At 41.4% G+C, this 19,175-nt stretch overlaps 1 protein-coding gene across 2 annotated transcripts in view; it reads left to right on the top strand.

Annotated features, from left to right (window-relative positions):
• The window catches only part of PRPF3 (pre-mRNA processing factor 3), a 42,841-nt gene that overhangs the window by 13,730 nt on the left and 9,936 nt on the right, over positions 1-19,175 (top strand). For both annotated transcript variants that reach the window (XM_085896337.1, XM_085896338.1), the window contains 8 exons: positions 1-78; positions 532-770; positions 3,198-3,510; positions 4,917-5,083; positions 14,803-14,894; positions 16,769-16,909; positions 17,235-17,334; positions 18,880-18,993. The exon at positions 1-78 is cut by the window's left edge and continues 87 nt beyond it. In XM_085896337.1, coding sequence (XP_085752463.1) covers positions 1-78; positions 532-770; positions 3,198-3,510; positions 4,917-5,083; positions 14,803-14,894; positions 16,769-16,909; positions 17,235-17,334; positions 18,880-18,993 — 1,244 coding nt within the window. The remainder of the gene's footprint in view (positions 79-531; positions 771-3,197; positions 3,511-4,916; positions 5,084-14,802; positions 14,895-16,768; positions 16,910-17,234; positions 17,335-18,879; positions 18,994-19,175) is intronic.

Genomic DNA, 19,175 nt, shown 5'->3' with positions numbered 1-19,175 from the left:
CCACCAGCAACATCCCAGCCATCACCAGCAGCACCATCACTGTCCGGTTTCCAGTCCATCCAACTTTCAAGTTTACATGTCAGTCATGATGAAAAGCTCCAATGATCATTGTGAACAAAGCATTTCAGGGGTTTTGGTGTTATTGAAGCATCTGAAATATTATGATTGACAGTACTATTTGGCATTTCCATCTGAAGACCTAGTTCCTGATGTTGGAGACTCGGTTCAGATCTTGTATGCTGTGATTATTTGCCAGTTATTTTCTAATCTCCACGTAATTTGTACAAGTGTGCACTGGTATCTCCCAATTTCCTTGTCCAACATGTCATTCATATGCAACGTCAAAACCGTTTGTTCTGCCTTGTTGCTAACTAATTTTCTCGACTGTCGTCTGTTTTTTTTTTTTTTTCTCAATTTTTGTTTTTTCGTTTATCTTGACCACATCTGGTGCCTGATTTTGGTTAAATATTTTGACTCTGACTATGCTGTGGAAGACCCGCTTCTTCATTTATCGTTTCTCTCCGTCTCCAGAGTGGCCTATTCGGGCCCGGGCAAGCGGCCGCAGCAGCGGCTTTACTGCCCCAACTCATTGGCAGCACAATCCAGCCCTCTCAGGCAGCAACCTTCATGAACGATGCCATTGAGAAAGCGCGCAAAGCGGCCGAACTGCAGTCGCGTATCCAAACGCAACTCGGGCAGCTCGCCGACAAGCCTGGAACGTTTGTCAATCTTCCGGCCCTTTTAAATCTACCCGCATTCAATCTCCAGACGTAAGCACTTGGTCCTGTGTTTGCATCAAGGATTGGGAAAGATATAATTTTATTTTAATATTTAAGGTTCTGATAAACCTGCTTGGCTTATCGATTAAGACACAACTGTCCTGGAGCCCCAGAGCATTCTTTCGCACAGATTGCATCTGTTTGCTGCTATAAATGTCCATCAGTCACATCCCTTGTGAGCAGGGTACAGTTAGAAGCCATAAAAGCCGAATTTGTTTATTTGATAACACCATGAAAATAACCACAGGTTATGATGAGTAAAGTGAACAAAATAGGAGGAATTTGATTCGGTGGTGCTGTATTACATTGTGATGGTGTTGAACCTCTGATGGAAGGAATGTTCCATTTCAAGTTGAACCACAAATTTTGTTTTTCTTGTTTCAAAGAAAAAAAAAACACAAACCAAAAAAAACAAGCTCAAATGAGCTAAGATTCTCGTCCTCTTAATGATGACGTCATAAAAACGAATATGACGTCATTGTGATGTATCAGGTTTACGATAAATTATCTGTGCTAATGCCCGGCTTGATTCAAAACAAAATTCAAACAGCTTGCCGAGTTTTGGAGATAATGGTATAGGCGATTTCCATTAGTGGCGATATTATGACGTCATATTTTTTTTCTCGGAAGAATTTCCAAAATCGGAGATAGTTACTGCCTGCGCGTGGGCTTTCTGCATAGACATGGCAAGTTTCACGAAGATCCGATGAAAACTCTGGGTTGTGAAACAAAAAAATAGGAATGACGTCATAAAAATTGATATGTCGTCATAGTGATGTATCATATGTGCGGTAATTCATCTCTGCTAATGCCCTGTTCGATTCCCACAAACAGAATTCAAAAAGCTTGCTAGTTTCGGAGATAATTTTTTTTAGGCGATTTCCACTCGTGGAGATATTTTGATGTAAACTTTTTTCTAGGAGGAATTTCCAAAATCAGAGATAGTTGCTGTCTTGCGCAGGATATTTTTACATATATATGCCAAGTTTCAGGAAGTTTCGATGAAAATTGTAGGCTGTGAAACAAACTAGGAAGAATTTTCAGAATCAGAGATGGTTACTGTCTGCGCAGGGTATTTTTACATATACGAGGTGTGTTCAAAAGTCTCCAACCTTAATTTTTCATGCGTAAACAAATGAAGCTAGGGAGGCGTGGTTTGATGCATGTATGTAGGCGATCCTAATCCGTTTGCGTGAATATTTTCCTGCCTGCAGAAACTGTCAGTCGCCGACAGACCGCCGATGAGTGAGGAAGTGTAAGTGAGCGCCGTCGGATTTTCGTTTTTGACAAAATGACCGATCACTGTGGTCTCATCGCCAGTGATCACTGTGTTGAAGTTGGGATCGCTGTTCACAGCCTCCAGCATGTCCTGTGCGATCTCCAAACGGAGTTGCTTCTGCTCGATCGTTAGCAGCTTTGGCACGAACTTCGCTGAGATTCTCCTTAAGCCCAAATCCTCAGTCACAATGGAATGAACGGATCCAATGCTGACGCCCGCCTCGTCTGCAAGTTCTTTGATCGTGATTCGACGATCCTGCATCAGCAGGGTCCTCACTTGGTTAATGACGATCTCATTTCGGGATGTTGAGGGCCTACCAGAACGTGCTTCACCTTCCACTGATGTGTGACCATCTTTGAAGCGGTTGTACCACTCTTTTATATGTGGTGCCCATTGCTTTGTTCCCGAAGGCCTGTTGAATCTTGCGGATCGTTTCCACTTGGGAATCGCCAAGCTTTACACAAAATTTGATGCAGTAGCGTTGTTCAAGTTTTTCCGTAATTTTGTCAAAAACGAAAATCCGACGGCGCTCACTTACACTTCCTCACTCATCGGCGGTAGCTTCTGCAGGCGGGAAAATATTCATGCATACGGTTTAGGATCGCCTACATACGTGCACCAAACCACGCCTCCCGACCTTCATTTGTTTACGCACAAAAAATTAAGGTTGGATACTTTTTGAACACACTTCGTATATGCCAAGTTTCAGGAAGTTTCGATGAAAACTGTAGGCTGTGAAACAAAAAAGTCCACAAAAAGAAGATGAAGAACAACAACGTGAGTAAGACTTGGAGATCCTCCACGAGGGTCGAACAAACATTCTCTGGCAGTTGCTTAACAAGTGAAATTGCCTTCATTTGTTTCTAAAATACCAGATTTTTTTTTTGCCTCTTTCATTGCATTTTTAATAAAAATTATGACCGGAAATTTGCCTCAAATTTTGGATTAAAAAAAATTTCTTCTTATTCTTTTTTGTTACAAGTGTTGGTTGGGAGCTCTTGACAGTATTACGGAAGCTTTAGAGGCATGTATTCTATCTTTGCTGTTGGGGCTTTGAATTTGCACATATTTTGTATGCTGAAACTACTGTGTGGGCGCATGTGCCTTTAAATTGTGATCCCTGCGTGTTATGCTTGCAGCAAAGTGATGGAAGCTGCACGTGAGGCAGCACGACCCACACCACTCATTCTGGACGATCAAGGACGCACGGTCGATGCAACAGGCAAGGCGGTAGAGCTGACTCACCGCGTCCCCACCCTTAAAGCCAATATCCATGCTGCAAGGCGTGAACAGTTTAAGTTGCAGCTGAAAGAGCGTCCGGCGGACGACGTGGAAACGCATGCGTACTACGACCCGCGAGTCGCTGTGGAGCCGATACAGAGGCCCCGGCGAGGGTTTCGCTTCCACGACAAAGGGAAGTTTCAGAAGATAGCGCAGCGCATGCGCACAAAGGTAACCCAGGCGTTTTTGCTCTATCTCTCAAAACTTTGAAATTCTATTGTTATCTTGGTGTGTAGTTTTTCTGTTTTCATCTTGGAAAATATTTTCCTTTTTCTTGTGGAGCTGTGGAGCTCTACAATGGAGCTGAGATATCCCATTGTTAGTAAAAGCTGGATTGATATGATGCATCCTGTTTCGGACATTTTGGAAGTTACCTCTGGAATGGTACCCATTGCATGCGGCATGGAAACATACATCTTGACATGCATAAGGGGGGAGGGAGGGGGCGTCAAAAGAACATGCTTTTGTTACTTATGTATTTATTTTGACGTGGTGTCCCTTAACTTGAATGCATTTGCTGCATTTGTCCTTCAAACTCTCCAAACCATTAAAATATAAATTTTCAGATTGATCTTTCAGTCACATCTCGGTTGCTTCAGGGCAGTTTTTTGGTGGCCATACAGGTCTTCAAATGTCAAAACAGATTATATTTGCTTGGGGCAAGGACAGTGTTTTATGGCATTCGATCAAACTGGTCAAAGCCACAGTCACCAATGGCGATCTGCACAGCAAGGGTCATGCACACATGTTGTGAACAAGTTACAGCTAAGATTTGAGTGTGAAACTTCTTGGGTGGCAGTGATTCCTTGTGCTGCCATTGCATGGATTCCAATTTTGCTTGGACGCCCCCATTGGTGAAGCCACGTCTTGTCACTATTTACCAAGATGAGCAATTGCAATCCACTTGATCTGCCTTGCACAATTCAAGAAACCCATGGCATGATGCTAACTGTTGCTGTCGATCATGGATGCTGAGGTTTTGTGGGACCATTTTGAAGAGATCTTGAAATGCCCAAGTGTTCACTAATGATGGTGAAATCGCTACCTTGAGATATTCAAAATTCTGTGGACGTGTTGACAACCTTAATATGGCGATCCTCCATGATTTCTGCATTGACCTGTGCAACATTTTGTAGGTCTGTTTCATCTGCTGGCCATTCTTACCTGGGGTCATCTTCAAAGATTTTGCATCCACCCTTGTACTCATCTACCCAGTTGGTTGTCTGCAAAATGTAACAGTGCACCTTGGCCATGCACGGTCACAAAGCATTCCTTGATTTAGTTAGAGCTGGTACCTTCTTTGCACAAATAGATATCTACCTATTTATTTATTTTTGAAGATCTACAATCGGAGTGACATAACATCTGTCTGGATTTTTTTTTTCTTTTCTTCTCTGAACCAAACATTGTTCGATGGCATGTAACAAGTACACGTAAATTTATAATATGGGAAAAAGCCCCCCCCCCCATGTCTCTCGTGCCAATAAATACTCCTTTCCTATCATCCCTCATAAATACATATCCTGAATTGGGAAAATAAATCTGATTGTATTATCTTGTGTGTGTGTTTTTTGCAGTCCCAACTGGAGAAACTGCAAGCTGAGATAGCACAAGCAGCCAAGAAGACGGGCATACAGTCAGCCACCAAGCTGGCACTGATTGCTCCCAAGAAAGAAATTAAGGATGAAGAAATTCCAGACATGGAGTGGTGGGATTCATACATTCTGCCAGCAAACTTTGAACAGTAAATGCTTGCTTTTTCTGGGAGGTTGGGGGAGGCATATTGGGGGCGTTTTAAAGGAAATCGTGTACAAATATTTTGTTTGCAATCATCCATTTGAACCTATTTATAGTTGTGCGATGTAGGACGTTTTGGGAAAAGTGATATTTGCGATCTAAGAATACATCACTGTTGAGAGATGCTTTTCATGCATACGGTTGGTCCATCGTGATAAAAACATAACCATCTGCATTGACTGACTGCATTTTAGTGCAAGGAAGTCACTTTTGGGAATCCCCCTGCCTGATTTATATGGTTAATGTACAGGTAGTGGACAAAAAATGGAAACACCAATGTAAAGCCATTAATTGGTCACTGGGCCACCACGTGTGGCCAGTTCGGCCTGTATGCGCTGTGGCAGAGTTCACCAGTGTCTGGAATTCTGCAGGAGGGATGCAGCACCGTTCTTCCACGAGAAAGTCAATCAACACACCTGTTTCATGGAGGTGGAAAACGCTGCTGAGGTGTCGTTCGTTCCAACATATCCCATAAATGCTCAATTTGGTTCAGATCTGGTGAATGAGAAGGCCATGACATCTGGATAGCATCAGTCATGTTCATCATACCATTGGACGACCACACGTGCTTTGTGGATGGGGGCATTATCATTCTGGAAGACCCCTCCTGGCAGGAAAGAAATAGTGAGGATGATCACTCTACCATTGCGTAGTGATTGGCATTGATCTTGCCTTCTAAGAGAATGATTGCACCCAAACCATGCCTGGAAAATATTGGAATCAAGCACTTAGGGTTGTGGAGTTCTTGAGGTTGGCACCACACGTGCACTTGTCCGTTTGTCGAGAACATGGTGAAGGATGATTCATTTGACCATATCACATTTCTTCACTGCTTGGTAATCCATTGCCTATCCTCTTTGCACCACTGGTCTCACAGACATGCATTGCCAGGTGTGATGAGTGGCTTGTGCACTGCAACCCGACTATGGTATCCCGCTCTGTGGAGTGCTCAGCAGACTGTTTTTGATGATACTAGCTGCTCGTACCCAGGTTGAAATTGGCAGTCAATTGATCTGTAGTTGCTCGCCTGCTTTGCCTTGCACTTCAAATTAATGCACGGATATCATGATCCTGGAGTATGTGCTTCCACCCACTGTTTCCCTTTGCTGATGATGTCCTTCCCTCGGAGTTCCATGGCACCATCACTGTAGACACATTCGTTTATGAAACATCAAGTTGAGCTGTCTTTGTCACTGAAGCTCCTGCCCAAACGCACCCCAACAATCGCCTCTCTTTCAAAGTCACTGAGGTCTCTTGCAGCCATGCTAGCCAGAAGTATAGGCAACCAGCCATGTGCAGCATTTTTATATTTGACCCCAAGCATGCTGGGATGATATTTGCTTTGTCAACATGTGGGTCACACCTGTGTGGAAGCCATTGCTTTCAATATACTTGGGGTTCCTCATTTACCCAGGTGTTTCCATTCTTTTGTCCACTACCTGTATGTTTTGCACTTCTCGCTACTAATACTGGCACTCTTCGCGATACGAACTAGAATTGTTCCACGAAAGTAATGTGAATAGCGAAAAATATTTTCCCATATAAATCGAAGATGTGTTCCTGGGGGTTGATGTTCGGACACCCTGCGGAACAAAACCTAACTTGACTAAATACAAAAGACGTAATAACTCTAAATCAATACAAAACATCACTAAATTAAATAATAATAATAATTAAATGAATACCCACCATAATTGCATCTAAGTAGTAGAAAAAAAACAAATGCGTTCAGTGCTGTACTCGCCAGTAATAGGAGAAGAGATTGCGCTGACACCTGGAGTTGTGTGTCTGGAGCTAAAATAGAGTTGTGAACCTTTTACCATGAGTGCTTTATGGAGTAGGTGCAGGTATTTTCCATTCATATTGTCAGGTCTGGAGAAAGTTTTATGAAAATTACTTGCACCGAAAGTTACTTCATACCACTATATTATGATGTCTGAGGTACAGTACGACGTGCAGATTAAAAATATAAAAATCTGTTTTAATGGATGTTAACATACAATACAATAGTCTTGTATTATATTCACCAAGTGTGGATCGGCACGCTTCGCGCGCCTCACCGCAGGTCGCTGCAAAAGCATAGGCATCGTTGACCATGTCTGCTTTCTCTGGGGGAAATGGTGGAGGGTGGGGGGGGGGAATGGGGATGGTGGGGGGAGGTCGGCCAAATATATATTATGTGCTCTGACTGAATATATACAGTCCTGTAAATCAGAAGTCAGAAGCCAACACGGATAAAAGAACTGAGTATAAATTTATATTTTAAATTATCAGTTCGAGCTGCAAGGTCAACACAGATTTATCAAAAACTGGAATGGAAATTTGAACTGTCAGCCTTACAAATAAAAGCAGACGTGCCCCCAATACACCACTTCCCTTAGACTGCCGGCCGGGTTTTTACGTCGCATATTTTCTTTTGCTCATATGTCGACCTCAAGTCAAAGTAACAAAAAAAAATTAGCCTTTATGAATACAGGTGTGTGTGTGTGTGTGTGTGTGTGTGTGTGTGTGTGTGTGTGTGTGTGTGTGTGTGTGTGTGTGTGTGTGTGTGTGTGTGTGTGTGTGTGTGTGTGTGTGTGTGTGTGTGTGTGTGTGTGTGTGTGTGTGTGTGTGTGTGTGTATACATAATGATGGAATTTGTTAAAGAAAATTTGAAGGAGTGGAAGATGTTTTGGTCACAAATATATACAACCATATACATTTACTCTTATAATAAGATACCCTTTGCTTTAAAATGGAATAATCCTATTCTTTCCGTCGCGCAACATATAATAATTTTTAGATTCGGCGGTGGAAAAAATGTTTATTGGCGAAAATACGTGGCATAGAAGGAAAAGTGTTCGTTACTATATTCATTGTGCATCAGTGAAAATGCGTTAACTGAGAGTGCGTATAGTGAGGCGTGCCTGTATTTCGGGTTCATGTAGGGCCTATAAATCCTTAAATAGCATGGGATTTTGTTACCTCAATGTCTTGCTTGGCCTTGAAAGCATGGATTTTTACCCTTTTTCAAGAAGGGGCATGGAAAATGAAAAAGGGAAATAGTCGTGACTTTTTTTTTCTGGATTAAATTCGAGTTTTCTTTTGCACGTAAAATGGGCTGCATTTACGGAATTGTACATTACTTTATGGACGTGACTTGAAACGGAGAACTGAATCTAACACGGGACTATTGGCAAAATACACTGTCCAGGGGACTGTCGACAGCTGGGCGAAGCATGTTGCCCCCCCTCCACCCCTCCCACTTTAAATAGGAAAAGCTTGGAGATGAAACAAATTTATTTTTGTGAATTTGGCTTTTTGCAAATGGAAAAGGCACTTTATAAACAGAGAATCACTGGCTCCAAAAATTCATAATTGCCTCTATTATTTAAAAGTAAAATTGTTATTCAAATGTACCAGATTGACTGAGATCTCCTGCAGCGCCAAAAAATTGAAATAATAATTAAACGTCAATTTTATTTAGGTCCTGTCGGGGAATACGTGAACGTAATTCTGGAAGATCATGATGTGCTGTATATATACTTACGCAAATTATGTCTCGTCTTTCTCTTCGTAATCGATGAAAGGGACGTTGTACTGTCTGGATAATTGGCTAACGATTTCATGGGAGGAAGTGGGTGCAGCGATTGGACGTTAAATGTTTCCGGTGGTATGCAAAAAAATAGTTGGTCTGGCAGTCGTTGGATTGGAATAACCAAAGCTATCTTCTAAATGGAGAAATCAAGTTTTCAGGATCATTGACTCGATGGAGGTGATTGCAAACTGTGGTCGAGTGCTGCAGATATTAAAGACACCGAGTGTGCGAACGTGGGCTTGACAAATGTAATATGGGTGAAACGGCTGTAAAGAGCCACACGGCTGGAGCAAAACTTGTGGAAAGCGAGTTCCATAGGATCCTATGATGTAGCTACGTTGCATCCTGTTGAGAGCAGGGTGAACCGTGAACCTTCTCACCATCCATTCCGCACACAGAATTGTTTAGTCACAGAGAGAGCGAGCGTGTGAGTGTGTTGTTGGTTATCTCCATTTGTGGGTTTCAGGAGGTGGAACGTAGTCCTCCCAAGACTCTCAAAGTATCCACCTCCGCTTTTGTAAGGGATCACGGTCCATGGACCAAGCTGTTGAATTTTTGTTGGTCTCAGTTTTGTTTTACAGTAGCGTCACTGAACCCTCGGACGACCTCCAATTGTAGGTCGTTCGTGGTAGTATTTCCGGGGATGTTTTTTTAAATCTCAGTGAGATTCTTCTTTGTTTTCACTGATACATTTTTGATGCTCTTCATCTTTCAACATCTCTTGACCTCATGTTCTGAGGTCCTGGTATTTTGTCATTTTCTTGATTTCTGCATTATTTAAGCCAAAATCGCTGGGTACTGATCTCTCAATCAGCAATGCTGTCTTTTTCTTTTTATATGTAAGTAGCCTACTATGTCCAGTCACAATGCTTTGTTTTCTTTGTTCATGCTCCGTGGGATCATCAGGTCACGTGTGTGTGTCCACGTCTATCCATTTGCTTTAAAAATAAAAAATAAAAATTCTGCAACCGTTTGTCCGATTGATGCGAAACTTTAAATATAGGATGGACTCCCATGGAGAATATTTTATTACTAACTGTGATGTTATAGGTCACATGGTATGGTAGCCATATTGAATTGAAGGAAAAAGTTTGGACATAGTTTTCTCTGAAAGCACGTAATGAAAAATAAATTGAAACTTGGCATATCTCATCAACTCTCCTTGGGGTATGTCAGGTAATAACGATGACTTATTCGGTGAAGTGGTATTCCATCCATAATTGGTTGAATCAAAATCCTGATCCGAAACTTCATATATCTGATCTACGACCAGATGTGAGGAATGAAATTTATGATTTGACCTATGCCAAAATACTATGTGATATAACACTGAAATGCCTGTTGGGAAATTAACCAAAACCTGTCGAGTGATCAGTTTTTATTTAGGTTGAACTGGCCTGCAAAATGCAAAACATACCGTGAAAATGATTTTGGATAGGCCCAGGTATATGACCCCTGAATGCAGCACTGAGAGAATGATTTTGTACAATAGAACCCTCGTGCTACTCAATTCAAAAAGAAAAAAATAATAATAATCTTTGAACCTAGTAGTGTTCCATATTAATTGTCTTCATCCTAATCAAATTCCGCGAGGTTATGATTCTTCTGCGAATGATATTTGGCACAAATATTGTCTCGTATACAAAGTGTGCCTCGTGAGAGATGTGATCCTTGTTTACATTACACTGAGAATGGCGGCTGCTTGGTAAATATGAAATGCCAAAGTCTGCTACTTTTAAATAACATGTAATAACAATATTGTCAAGTTGAAGTGGCTAAAGATACAGGAAAGAGAATGAACAAAGGAAAGAGCCTCGCCCATGTATTCGTGTGGGAGACCCCTTTCACACACAGGGGGCGCTGTGTTGTAATAAGCTGCCCGGGGGCGCAATATTACATTTTATCTGCATGTGGACTCGCACACTCACACTCAATCATTCCCTCACTCACTGACACACACACCGATCATAATAGCCGTTCCCTTTTGAGTGAGTCAAAGAAATACGAGACTGCACAGCAAATTGAAAAAAACACCACTTTCTTTCGTGTTGCTGTTTAATTTTGCAAAGGCAAACGGCTCGCAAGGTTAGCTATCATTTCATCAGAATACGCATGGTTCCCTTCTGCACAATGCCTGACAGACTGGGGATGTGTTAAAACCTACACACAAATTCTTGGCCTAATAAGGTGGATTGAGCCCTTGTTTTCACTGTTTTCTGCCATTTTTCTTTTCTTTAAGGAAGTTTTACAAAAAACAAACAAACTTGGGTTGTACCATCATGAAATATATCCAAGTCCCAATTTCTGTTTGACATGCGTATATATATATATATATATATATATGTATATATATATATGTATGTATGTATGTATGTATGTATATATATATATATTTTTTTTTTTAAACACCAATTGATGAGTTGAACGTAGGACGCCACATGGGACGTTTCATCACATTCTACACCGGACTTACTCCAATATGTTTTGGAGTTTCTGCCCTCCTCCTTCTCCACCCCCCTCCATCATTGCTTATATGTCCCTTCAATGCAGGTTTTTTTGTTTTTTTTAAAAAAATCTCCATGTAAGCGAAGTGGAAAGCAGGGTTAAGCGATTGGTTCACTTCTGTCTGGTCTGCTTGTCTCCAAACGTCAGTTATTTCAATTGAATGTTATATTTTGTACACAAATCGGAACATGAATAGGAAGACGAGTTTACCATTTTACTGTATTTTGGCTCAGAATTTGTCTCAATCGCACAGTCGCAGAGAGGAGTGATATATTTTTACTCTGGCAGTCAAACAAAATCTAAAATCATTCCAAACAGGAAACTTACTGTTTTTAAGGACGTCATGAAGGACACAAACAACAGGAATGAATAACTAATATAACATGCCAGAGAGGATAATCTAGTCAACAGCTATAAATTTCGGAATCGAGAAAAAAAAATTCAACCTTTAAAAGCGATATTTTCATCCGATTTAATTATGTACTGTACTTGAACACTGCAGAACACAAATTGCTTTTTTGTCACTTCCAAAACCCTTCCATTTAGCAGTGCTTGGACATGTTAAGAAGTGGGGTGGTGAATAAGGATGATGTAGAAGACTGCTGCAATGGAGCAAAAGTTCTGGAATCTTTTTAAACTATCTTTTAAAATCATTCTTTCATTAAAATTTAAGTATATACTTGAACACTGCTTGGGGTAACGTGTGTGTTCGATGAACTCTCAAGTTACCTCCGCCACTGAAGGTGTTTTGTTTTCACCCGTGTTTGTCTGTCTGTCTTTGTGTGCAAGATATCTCAAAAAGTTGTGGATGGATTCGTACGAAACTTGGTGGACACGGGTGTTTGACAAGGAAGAATTGATTCAATTTTGGTGAAGATGCAAAACCAGATCTGGATCTGATGATTTTTTTTTTTAAAAGTGATTTTTCACCATTGAGGGATGGGGCTAAAACGATATATAGCATGATATCTCAAAAAGTTGTCGATGGATTCAGATGAAACTTGGTGTACTCGTTGGGTGTATGATGAGGACAAATTTTCGATTTTGGTGAAGGTCTGGATGCGAGAATTAAAAAAAAATAAAAAAACAAGGACAAATGTGTCCAAGAGCCACGTCCTAAAGGCAATAACAACAGCTTCCGATATTTCATCACGTGCCTTGATGGAGCCAATAGCGAGACCCGTCATGGAGGCTCCTGTTCATGACGAGAAAATCGTGTATTTATGAAATTGCAACACATTCAATGGAATAATCTTTAAATAGTAACGTGAACTTTTCGAAACTTTAAAGCAAATGTCCGAATATATTTAAAAGTTCATGATAGACGCTCTCAAAAGGCACCCTCAATGCGAGGATGTGTACAGGTGCTTAGTATTAAAGGAGATCCGGATCCTGTATATAAAAGAGCCGCGTCCTAAAGGTTTTGTCTTCACCAGAAGAAGAAGAAGAATGCGGAGCTCTCTTAGAGCCAGCGTTCGCGACGTGAGACGCGGCTAAAAATTTGAAGTGATTTTTCCCCATTGAGGGATGGAGCCAAAACTAAATTATTTATTTATATATATATTATATATATTATATATATTATATATATATATATATATATATATATATATATATATATATATTGCATGCATGGTAGTTCAAATAGTTCTTGAACCCGATATGTTCTACTGAATCTGAGTCAGTGTGGCAGAGGTACTGTCGTGGCCAAAAATATTGGCACCCTTGCATTTTTTTTTTTTCAAATAACACAATTTTCTCAAAAAAAACAAAGTTGAAATTGACAAAAGTATTTTGTCTCCACAATTTGTTATTACACTTAATATTGCAGAACCTTTGTTTTTGATTGAGAACTTAATAGATCCTTTTAAATCAGAAAATAAAAAGAAATGGCATTGACAAAATTATTGACACCCTCAACTTAATATTTGGTAGCACAACCTTTGGACAAAATAACTGCAGTCAAGGGCTTCCTATATCAATGAATGAGCTTCCTAAACCTCTCTCTACTGGCAGTTTGGCCCAGTCTTCTTGTACAAACTGCTCTCGTTCTCCAAGATTTTAAGGGTGCCTTCTTTCAGATCTCCCCACAGGTGTTCAATGGGATTTTGATCTGGACTCGTCGCTGGCCACTTCAGAACAATTCAGAGTTTTGTCTTGAACCATTCCTGGGTGCTTTTTTGAAGTATGTTTGGGGTCATTGTCCTGCAAGACCCATGACTTTTGACGGAGACCCAGCTTTCTGTCACTGGGTTGAACATTGCGCTCCAAAATGCCTCCTTGGTAATCTCCTGATTTCATGATGCCATGCACACGTTCAAGGTACCCAGTGCAGAGGCAACACAGCAACCCCAAAACATTACTGAACCTCCTCCATGTTTGACTGGAGGGAAGGTGTTCTTTTGTTTTCTGTAAACATACAGATGATGTGCTTTACCAATTTGGACTCATCTGTCCACAGTACATTCTCCCAGAAGGATTTTGGCTTGTTCAGGTGTTTTTTGGCAAACTCCAGTCAGGCTTTCTTGTGTCTCTCACTCAGCAGTGGAGGGTCCTCCTGGGTCTCCCACCAGAGAACCCCCTTTCATAGAGTTGGCGATGGATGGTACGAGTTGAAACTGTCATACCTTGTGTCTGAAGGTCAACTTGAATCTGTTTGGCAGTTGATTTGAGGTGCTTTCTCCACTGTTCAAACAATCCTTCGCTGCAATCTTCGATCGAATTTTCTTTTGCGGCCCCGTCCAGGGGTGTTGGCTGCAGTGCCAAGGACCTTAAACTTCCTGATAACATTGTGTACGGTGGATACAGGAACATCAACGTCTCTGGAGATGGACTTGTAGCCTTGAGATTGTCCATACTTGGCTGAAATCTTGTGTCTGACCTCAGACAATTTTATGGTTTTCTTTCTTTTCTTCGTGTTCATTGTGGTACAGACAGTGACACAAAACAGCAGAATGACTCCTTTTTCTCTTTTGAAACTGGTTGCATGAGTGATTTTTATATTGCAGACACCTGCAACTCCACAGGTGAGTTCATTTCAAAAGTTAAGGAGAATCACCTGCTTCAAATCTAATTGTTTCTAACAACTTCTAAAAGGTACCAATAATATTGTCCGGGCCATTTTAGGATTTCTGTGTGGAATACACTAAGATTTAGTAATTATGATATATTTAAGTTTTTTTCAGCTTTCTTTATATAAATTTTATATTGTTGTTTTGTTCCACTGTAAACCAAAGAAATACATTTATGGATACCAAAAGATTTTTTTAATTTCAACAATTTTCTGGAATAAATGGTGCATTATTTGAAAAAAGTGCAAGGGTATCAATGCTTTTGGCCACGAGTATATGTGCTCTACCGAGTGCCCTTCTTGTTGTACATGTATTGTGCCAAATTCCAAATGCCAACGTCATTTATCTGTTTTGGTGAAGGTGTTTTGCGGTACAAATCAGTGTAAATTGCATCCTTTCATGTTATTCTCGCTCTTGTTTAAGTTGACTTACATTAAGCATGAGTTGCATTTTAAAAGAACTTTTCATTTGTCATTTGATCCTGGGCTTCCCACCCCTAACCTGTTGCAACAGACATGGAAACTTGGAAGGGGCATTGAAGAATGGTATAGAGTTTTATGGAATCACAAATTTGGTAGAACATCCCATTCAGCTGGCTCCTGAAGGTGAGTTGGTTTGATGTTTTCTTTTCTTTTATTCTTTTTTTTTTTTTTGAATGTTCCTTTTTGGGCAACTCTAAGTGCTTGCCATCCTTTTTATTTTCTTGCTGATATTAGCTTACAGTACTTTTGCTGTTTGGTCAATAAAGCAAAATTGAAAAAAATATATATTCTTGTACATCTACAATAAACCCTCAAATATCGCAGGGGATAGGTTACTGGAAAATCCCATGATGGTTACCTCCACCACCAAAGGTGGAAGGAGGTTATGTTTTCACAACTTTGTCTGTCTGTTTGTGTGCTGGGTATGTGACAAGGACGAACTGATTAGATTTCCGTGAAGATCCGGATCCGGCGACTAGTATTTAAGCGATTCTTCACCAATGAGAGTTGGGGCTAAACCAATATATAGCACGATATCTCAAAAAGTTGTGGGTGGATTCGGACGAAACTTGGTGCACAGGTTCGGTGTGTGACGAGGACAAATTTTTTTCGATTTTGGGAAAGATCTGAATCTGAATATGAGAATTATTTAATTTTTAAAGTGATGCTTCACCATTGAGAGATGGGGCCAAACACAGTAAGTATGTCGCAAGATATTTCAAAAATATATTGGGCCAGATATGTTCTCGTAGATTAGGAATTGCGCGGCGGAGGTATGCGCTCTACCGAGTGCCCTTCTCGTTAAAACTGTGATCGTGGAAACCAAGGGCCAATGGGAAAAAAAGGGGGTTTCGGTTCCTGGGCTTCAAGGAAATGTAGAGGAAGGTTGATGGCAGCCAGAAATGCACATTACAATTGAAATAGGTATGTAAAATATTGTCGCGGGTTTGGCGGTTCAGGTTAATCCCCCAGACTCTATTGTGGTGGACAGGCGGTTAACACCGACCAGCCCTGATTGCCGAGCGGTTTTCCTTGGGAGGCGGGCACATAACCCTCAGAGATTATAACACGTGCGGGACGACAGGCGGAGCGACGGATGGAACAGATGGATGCACAGCACAAGCAAATAAAATTAATATTTATTAAATAACCAGAAAAATCAACAGTTATAATGGGACAAATCAAGACGTGAGGTAACCTAAATCTAATTGAGGCGGCGAGCCCTGTCCAGGATTGTGCCCAATAGCCAAGGAGACTGCTTCGGCAGCACCAATGCTCTGCACAGAGTATGGTCACAATGGATGGATAGATGGATTAATTATTCACGAGTGATTATGATGGGTTTTTTTTTTTGGTTTTTTTTTGCTTATTACAAAAGGTTAATTTGTTGCTGTTTTCATAACCGGCTTTAATATCTTGTCAGAGCTTTGTGCACCAAACAGTGAAACATTACAGGCCAATCAAGGCACAGGGGGCCCATTTTGCATGTGCCACATCCACACCTTGCACTGGTGCTTGTACTGCAGGATGAACTAATTGTACAGCTCACCCGAATAGGTGAATTTGGCTCTGGTACATGCACACAATGGCATACTCTTCTCTAAAGACGCCACCTTGAGATAAATGCACACAACATAGCTGCCTTTATGGCCATATAACTGCTGTGTGCACAGATTTGCAGCACATCGACCAGTGCTGACACACGGATGGCCAGTATAACGTTCCGACTGACGGACGATGTACTCCTTGATGCAACGATCTACCTGCAAAGCAGCAGATTGATGGTTTACAGAGCCAAGAATAGAATCCAGATTCTATCGCTCAGAAGGGAGTCCGCCATCTCGGAGCGACTCTTTACAACCCATGCTAATTACTAGAAGGGTGTGTTTATGCTGTTGGGGGAGGGTTGGGCTGTCGGGCCGAGGGCGGGTCAGGCCCCTGGGTGTTTGTTTGTGGCCTGCGCAGCGACACGCATCCTCGGCCTCACCCTGCCTCAGTGGAAGTGGAGAAAGCAACGATGGGCATTTACATCACGGCGAAGGAGCGCAAGAAACTTCGGAGACAGACAAGGCGTGAGGCGCAGAAAGAGATTCAAGAGAAGGTCAGATTGGGCCTCATCCCTCCACCTGAGCCTAAAGGTAAGCAAGGTGGGGTCCAGGGAGTTTTCTTGCCAATAACTGAAAGGTCTCTTACTTTTGTTTTATGTCTGTTTGTTTACATCGACACCCTGGGGGTTTGCCATAATCTTCATGGCTTCCTGTCATTGAGATTGTTATTTTTATCAAGCATTCTTGGCACTGTTTTAAGACTGCTTTCCTCTCGACATTACTGCCAAGGCAAAAGTTCACCCTTTATCACCCCTCCCTCCCCCCGTCACCCCTCCCCTTTGAACTTCCCACCTTACATTGTTGATGAAAACAGCATTTGTTTGAAGTTTTCATGTCATCAAATTGGAATTTTCAGTGCGAATCTCCAACCTGATGCGAGTTCTGGGAACTGAGGCTGTGCAAGACCCAACAAAGGTGGAAGCCCATGTACGAGCACAAATGGCCAAACGACAGAGGTGAGTTCCTTTCTTTGACCCTTTCCCCTCCACCCCCTGCTCCCACATATCCCCACACAACATAAAACTCAACCTTCAGGACCTTTCAGTGTTAGCTATGTTGTTTTGGGCAGTCTAACTTCCTACCATAGATCAGTTTGTTTTCTTTAACTTGAGATTCCCTTACACAGACTGGCTTGTTGGAGCACACCTTCCAGCTATGATGTAGAATCACGTTTTCTGTGAACCTTAGGCCAGTCAATTAATTAACTTGCCAAACTCAATCTCTCCAAAGTTATTGCTTTATCTGTTATATTTCCCCATGGGTTCTTGTGCTCCCCTTCTCTCTATTTGGGTCTCATTCTGCAATGATATTCTGATAAGTGTGCCATTCTTGGTTGGCTATGCTTAGTTGAGCCAAGACCCTTGTGCTGACTGATGCCAGCCAATGGTGGACCTTCTGATTCCAGACAGGGAAAGATTGTCTTCTTTACCAGAAATTGCAGACACCTGTTGTTAAGCCTAAACTTGGCCTGTTAATCTTGATAAACCTATGATATGCCCCTTTTCCACGCTGGAACAAAATGAGGCAGCTTGTAAACATTCTTTCTTGCCTGGACGACAAGTTGACTGGGAGGCACTGATATCCACGAGTGTTAATTTGCAACACATCCATCACAACTCGGTGCTGTATTCATCTTCCACCTGGTGGTTGTTTGCATCACTTTATTTTAGTGCGTTCTCTATTGCCTTATTTTACCTCCTCATGGATGCCATTATTACCTCCACCACCAAAGGTGAAGGAGATTATGTTTTCACCCCTCTTTGTCTGTGTCGCTGTCTCTGTCTGTCTGTGTGCAGGGTATCACAAAAACTTGTGTGGATGGATCCGGATGAAATTTGGTGGGAAGGTTGGGTGTGTGTGACAAGGACGAACTGATTCGATTTTGGTGAAGATCCGGATCCGACTCCGATAATTTTTTTCAGTGTTTCTTCACCATTGAGAGATTATGTCTAACAATGATGTGTAGCACGATATCTCAAAAAGTTTTGGACGGATTTGGATGAAACTTGGCGGACATGTTGGGTGTGTGACTACGACGAATTGATTCGATTTTGGTTAAGATCCGAATCCGGATCTGGATACGAGAATTATTTATTTATTAAAGTGATTCTTCACCATTGAGAGATTGGGCCAAAAACGATATAGTACAGTATAGCATGATATTTCGAACATGCATTGGACCCGATATGTTCTCGTGGATCAGGCATGACGTGGTGGAGGTATGCGCTCTACCGAGTGCCCTTCTCGTGCTTGCTGTTTTGTTTCAGGATGCTTTCCAAGATTGTCAGTATTCTCTTGCTATTTTATCATCCTACCGACAAATGTTTTGTTTTTTTTCAGATATATTTTTCTGGTTCTGACTATTTGTTTCCATAGCAGCAATATTTGTTGCTTTGTCTTGCTCCGAGTTTGTTTTGGAAGTTTTGTTGTGAGTTTTAGCTATTATGAACATCACAGCAGCAGTTTCATGTTACTAAGATGTTGCGGTATGTTTGACACAGACTCCACGAGGAAGCAAATGCCGCACGTAAACTTTCTTCTGAGCAGCGAAGAGAGAAAAAGATGAAAAAGTTAAAAGAAGACACGTCAACTGGAGTATACATCTCTGTTTACAGGTTTGAATGGCTTTGCATCTTGGGTAATGTGTGTTTGCATCTGTTGGCTTTTGGTACATTTGAGCCATAACCTTGTCAAATGCTTTAATGTGTCACTTCAGTCCTGTGAAGACATATAGCTTGTTTACTATTTTTATGCCTCCGCTGACGAAGTCACCAATGGCATTATGTTTTCGGGTTGT

Source organism: Eptatretus burgeri, chromosome 9, assembly GCF_056783735.1.
Source record: "Eptatretus burgeri isolate ZD-2024b chromosome 9, Ebu_testis_v1, whole genome shotgun sequence".
Taxonomy (NCBI): domain Eukaryota; kingdom Metazoa; phylum Chordata; class Myxini; order Myxiniformes; family Myxinidae; genus Eptatretus; species Eptatretus burgeri.
The sequence above is the reverse complement of the archived record's forward strand: the minus strand, read 5'-3'. Positions and strand labels throughout refer to the sequence as shown.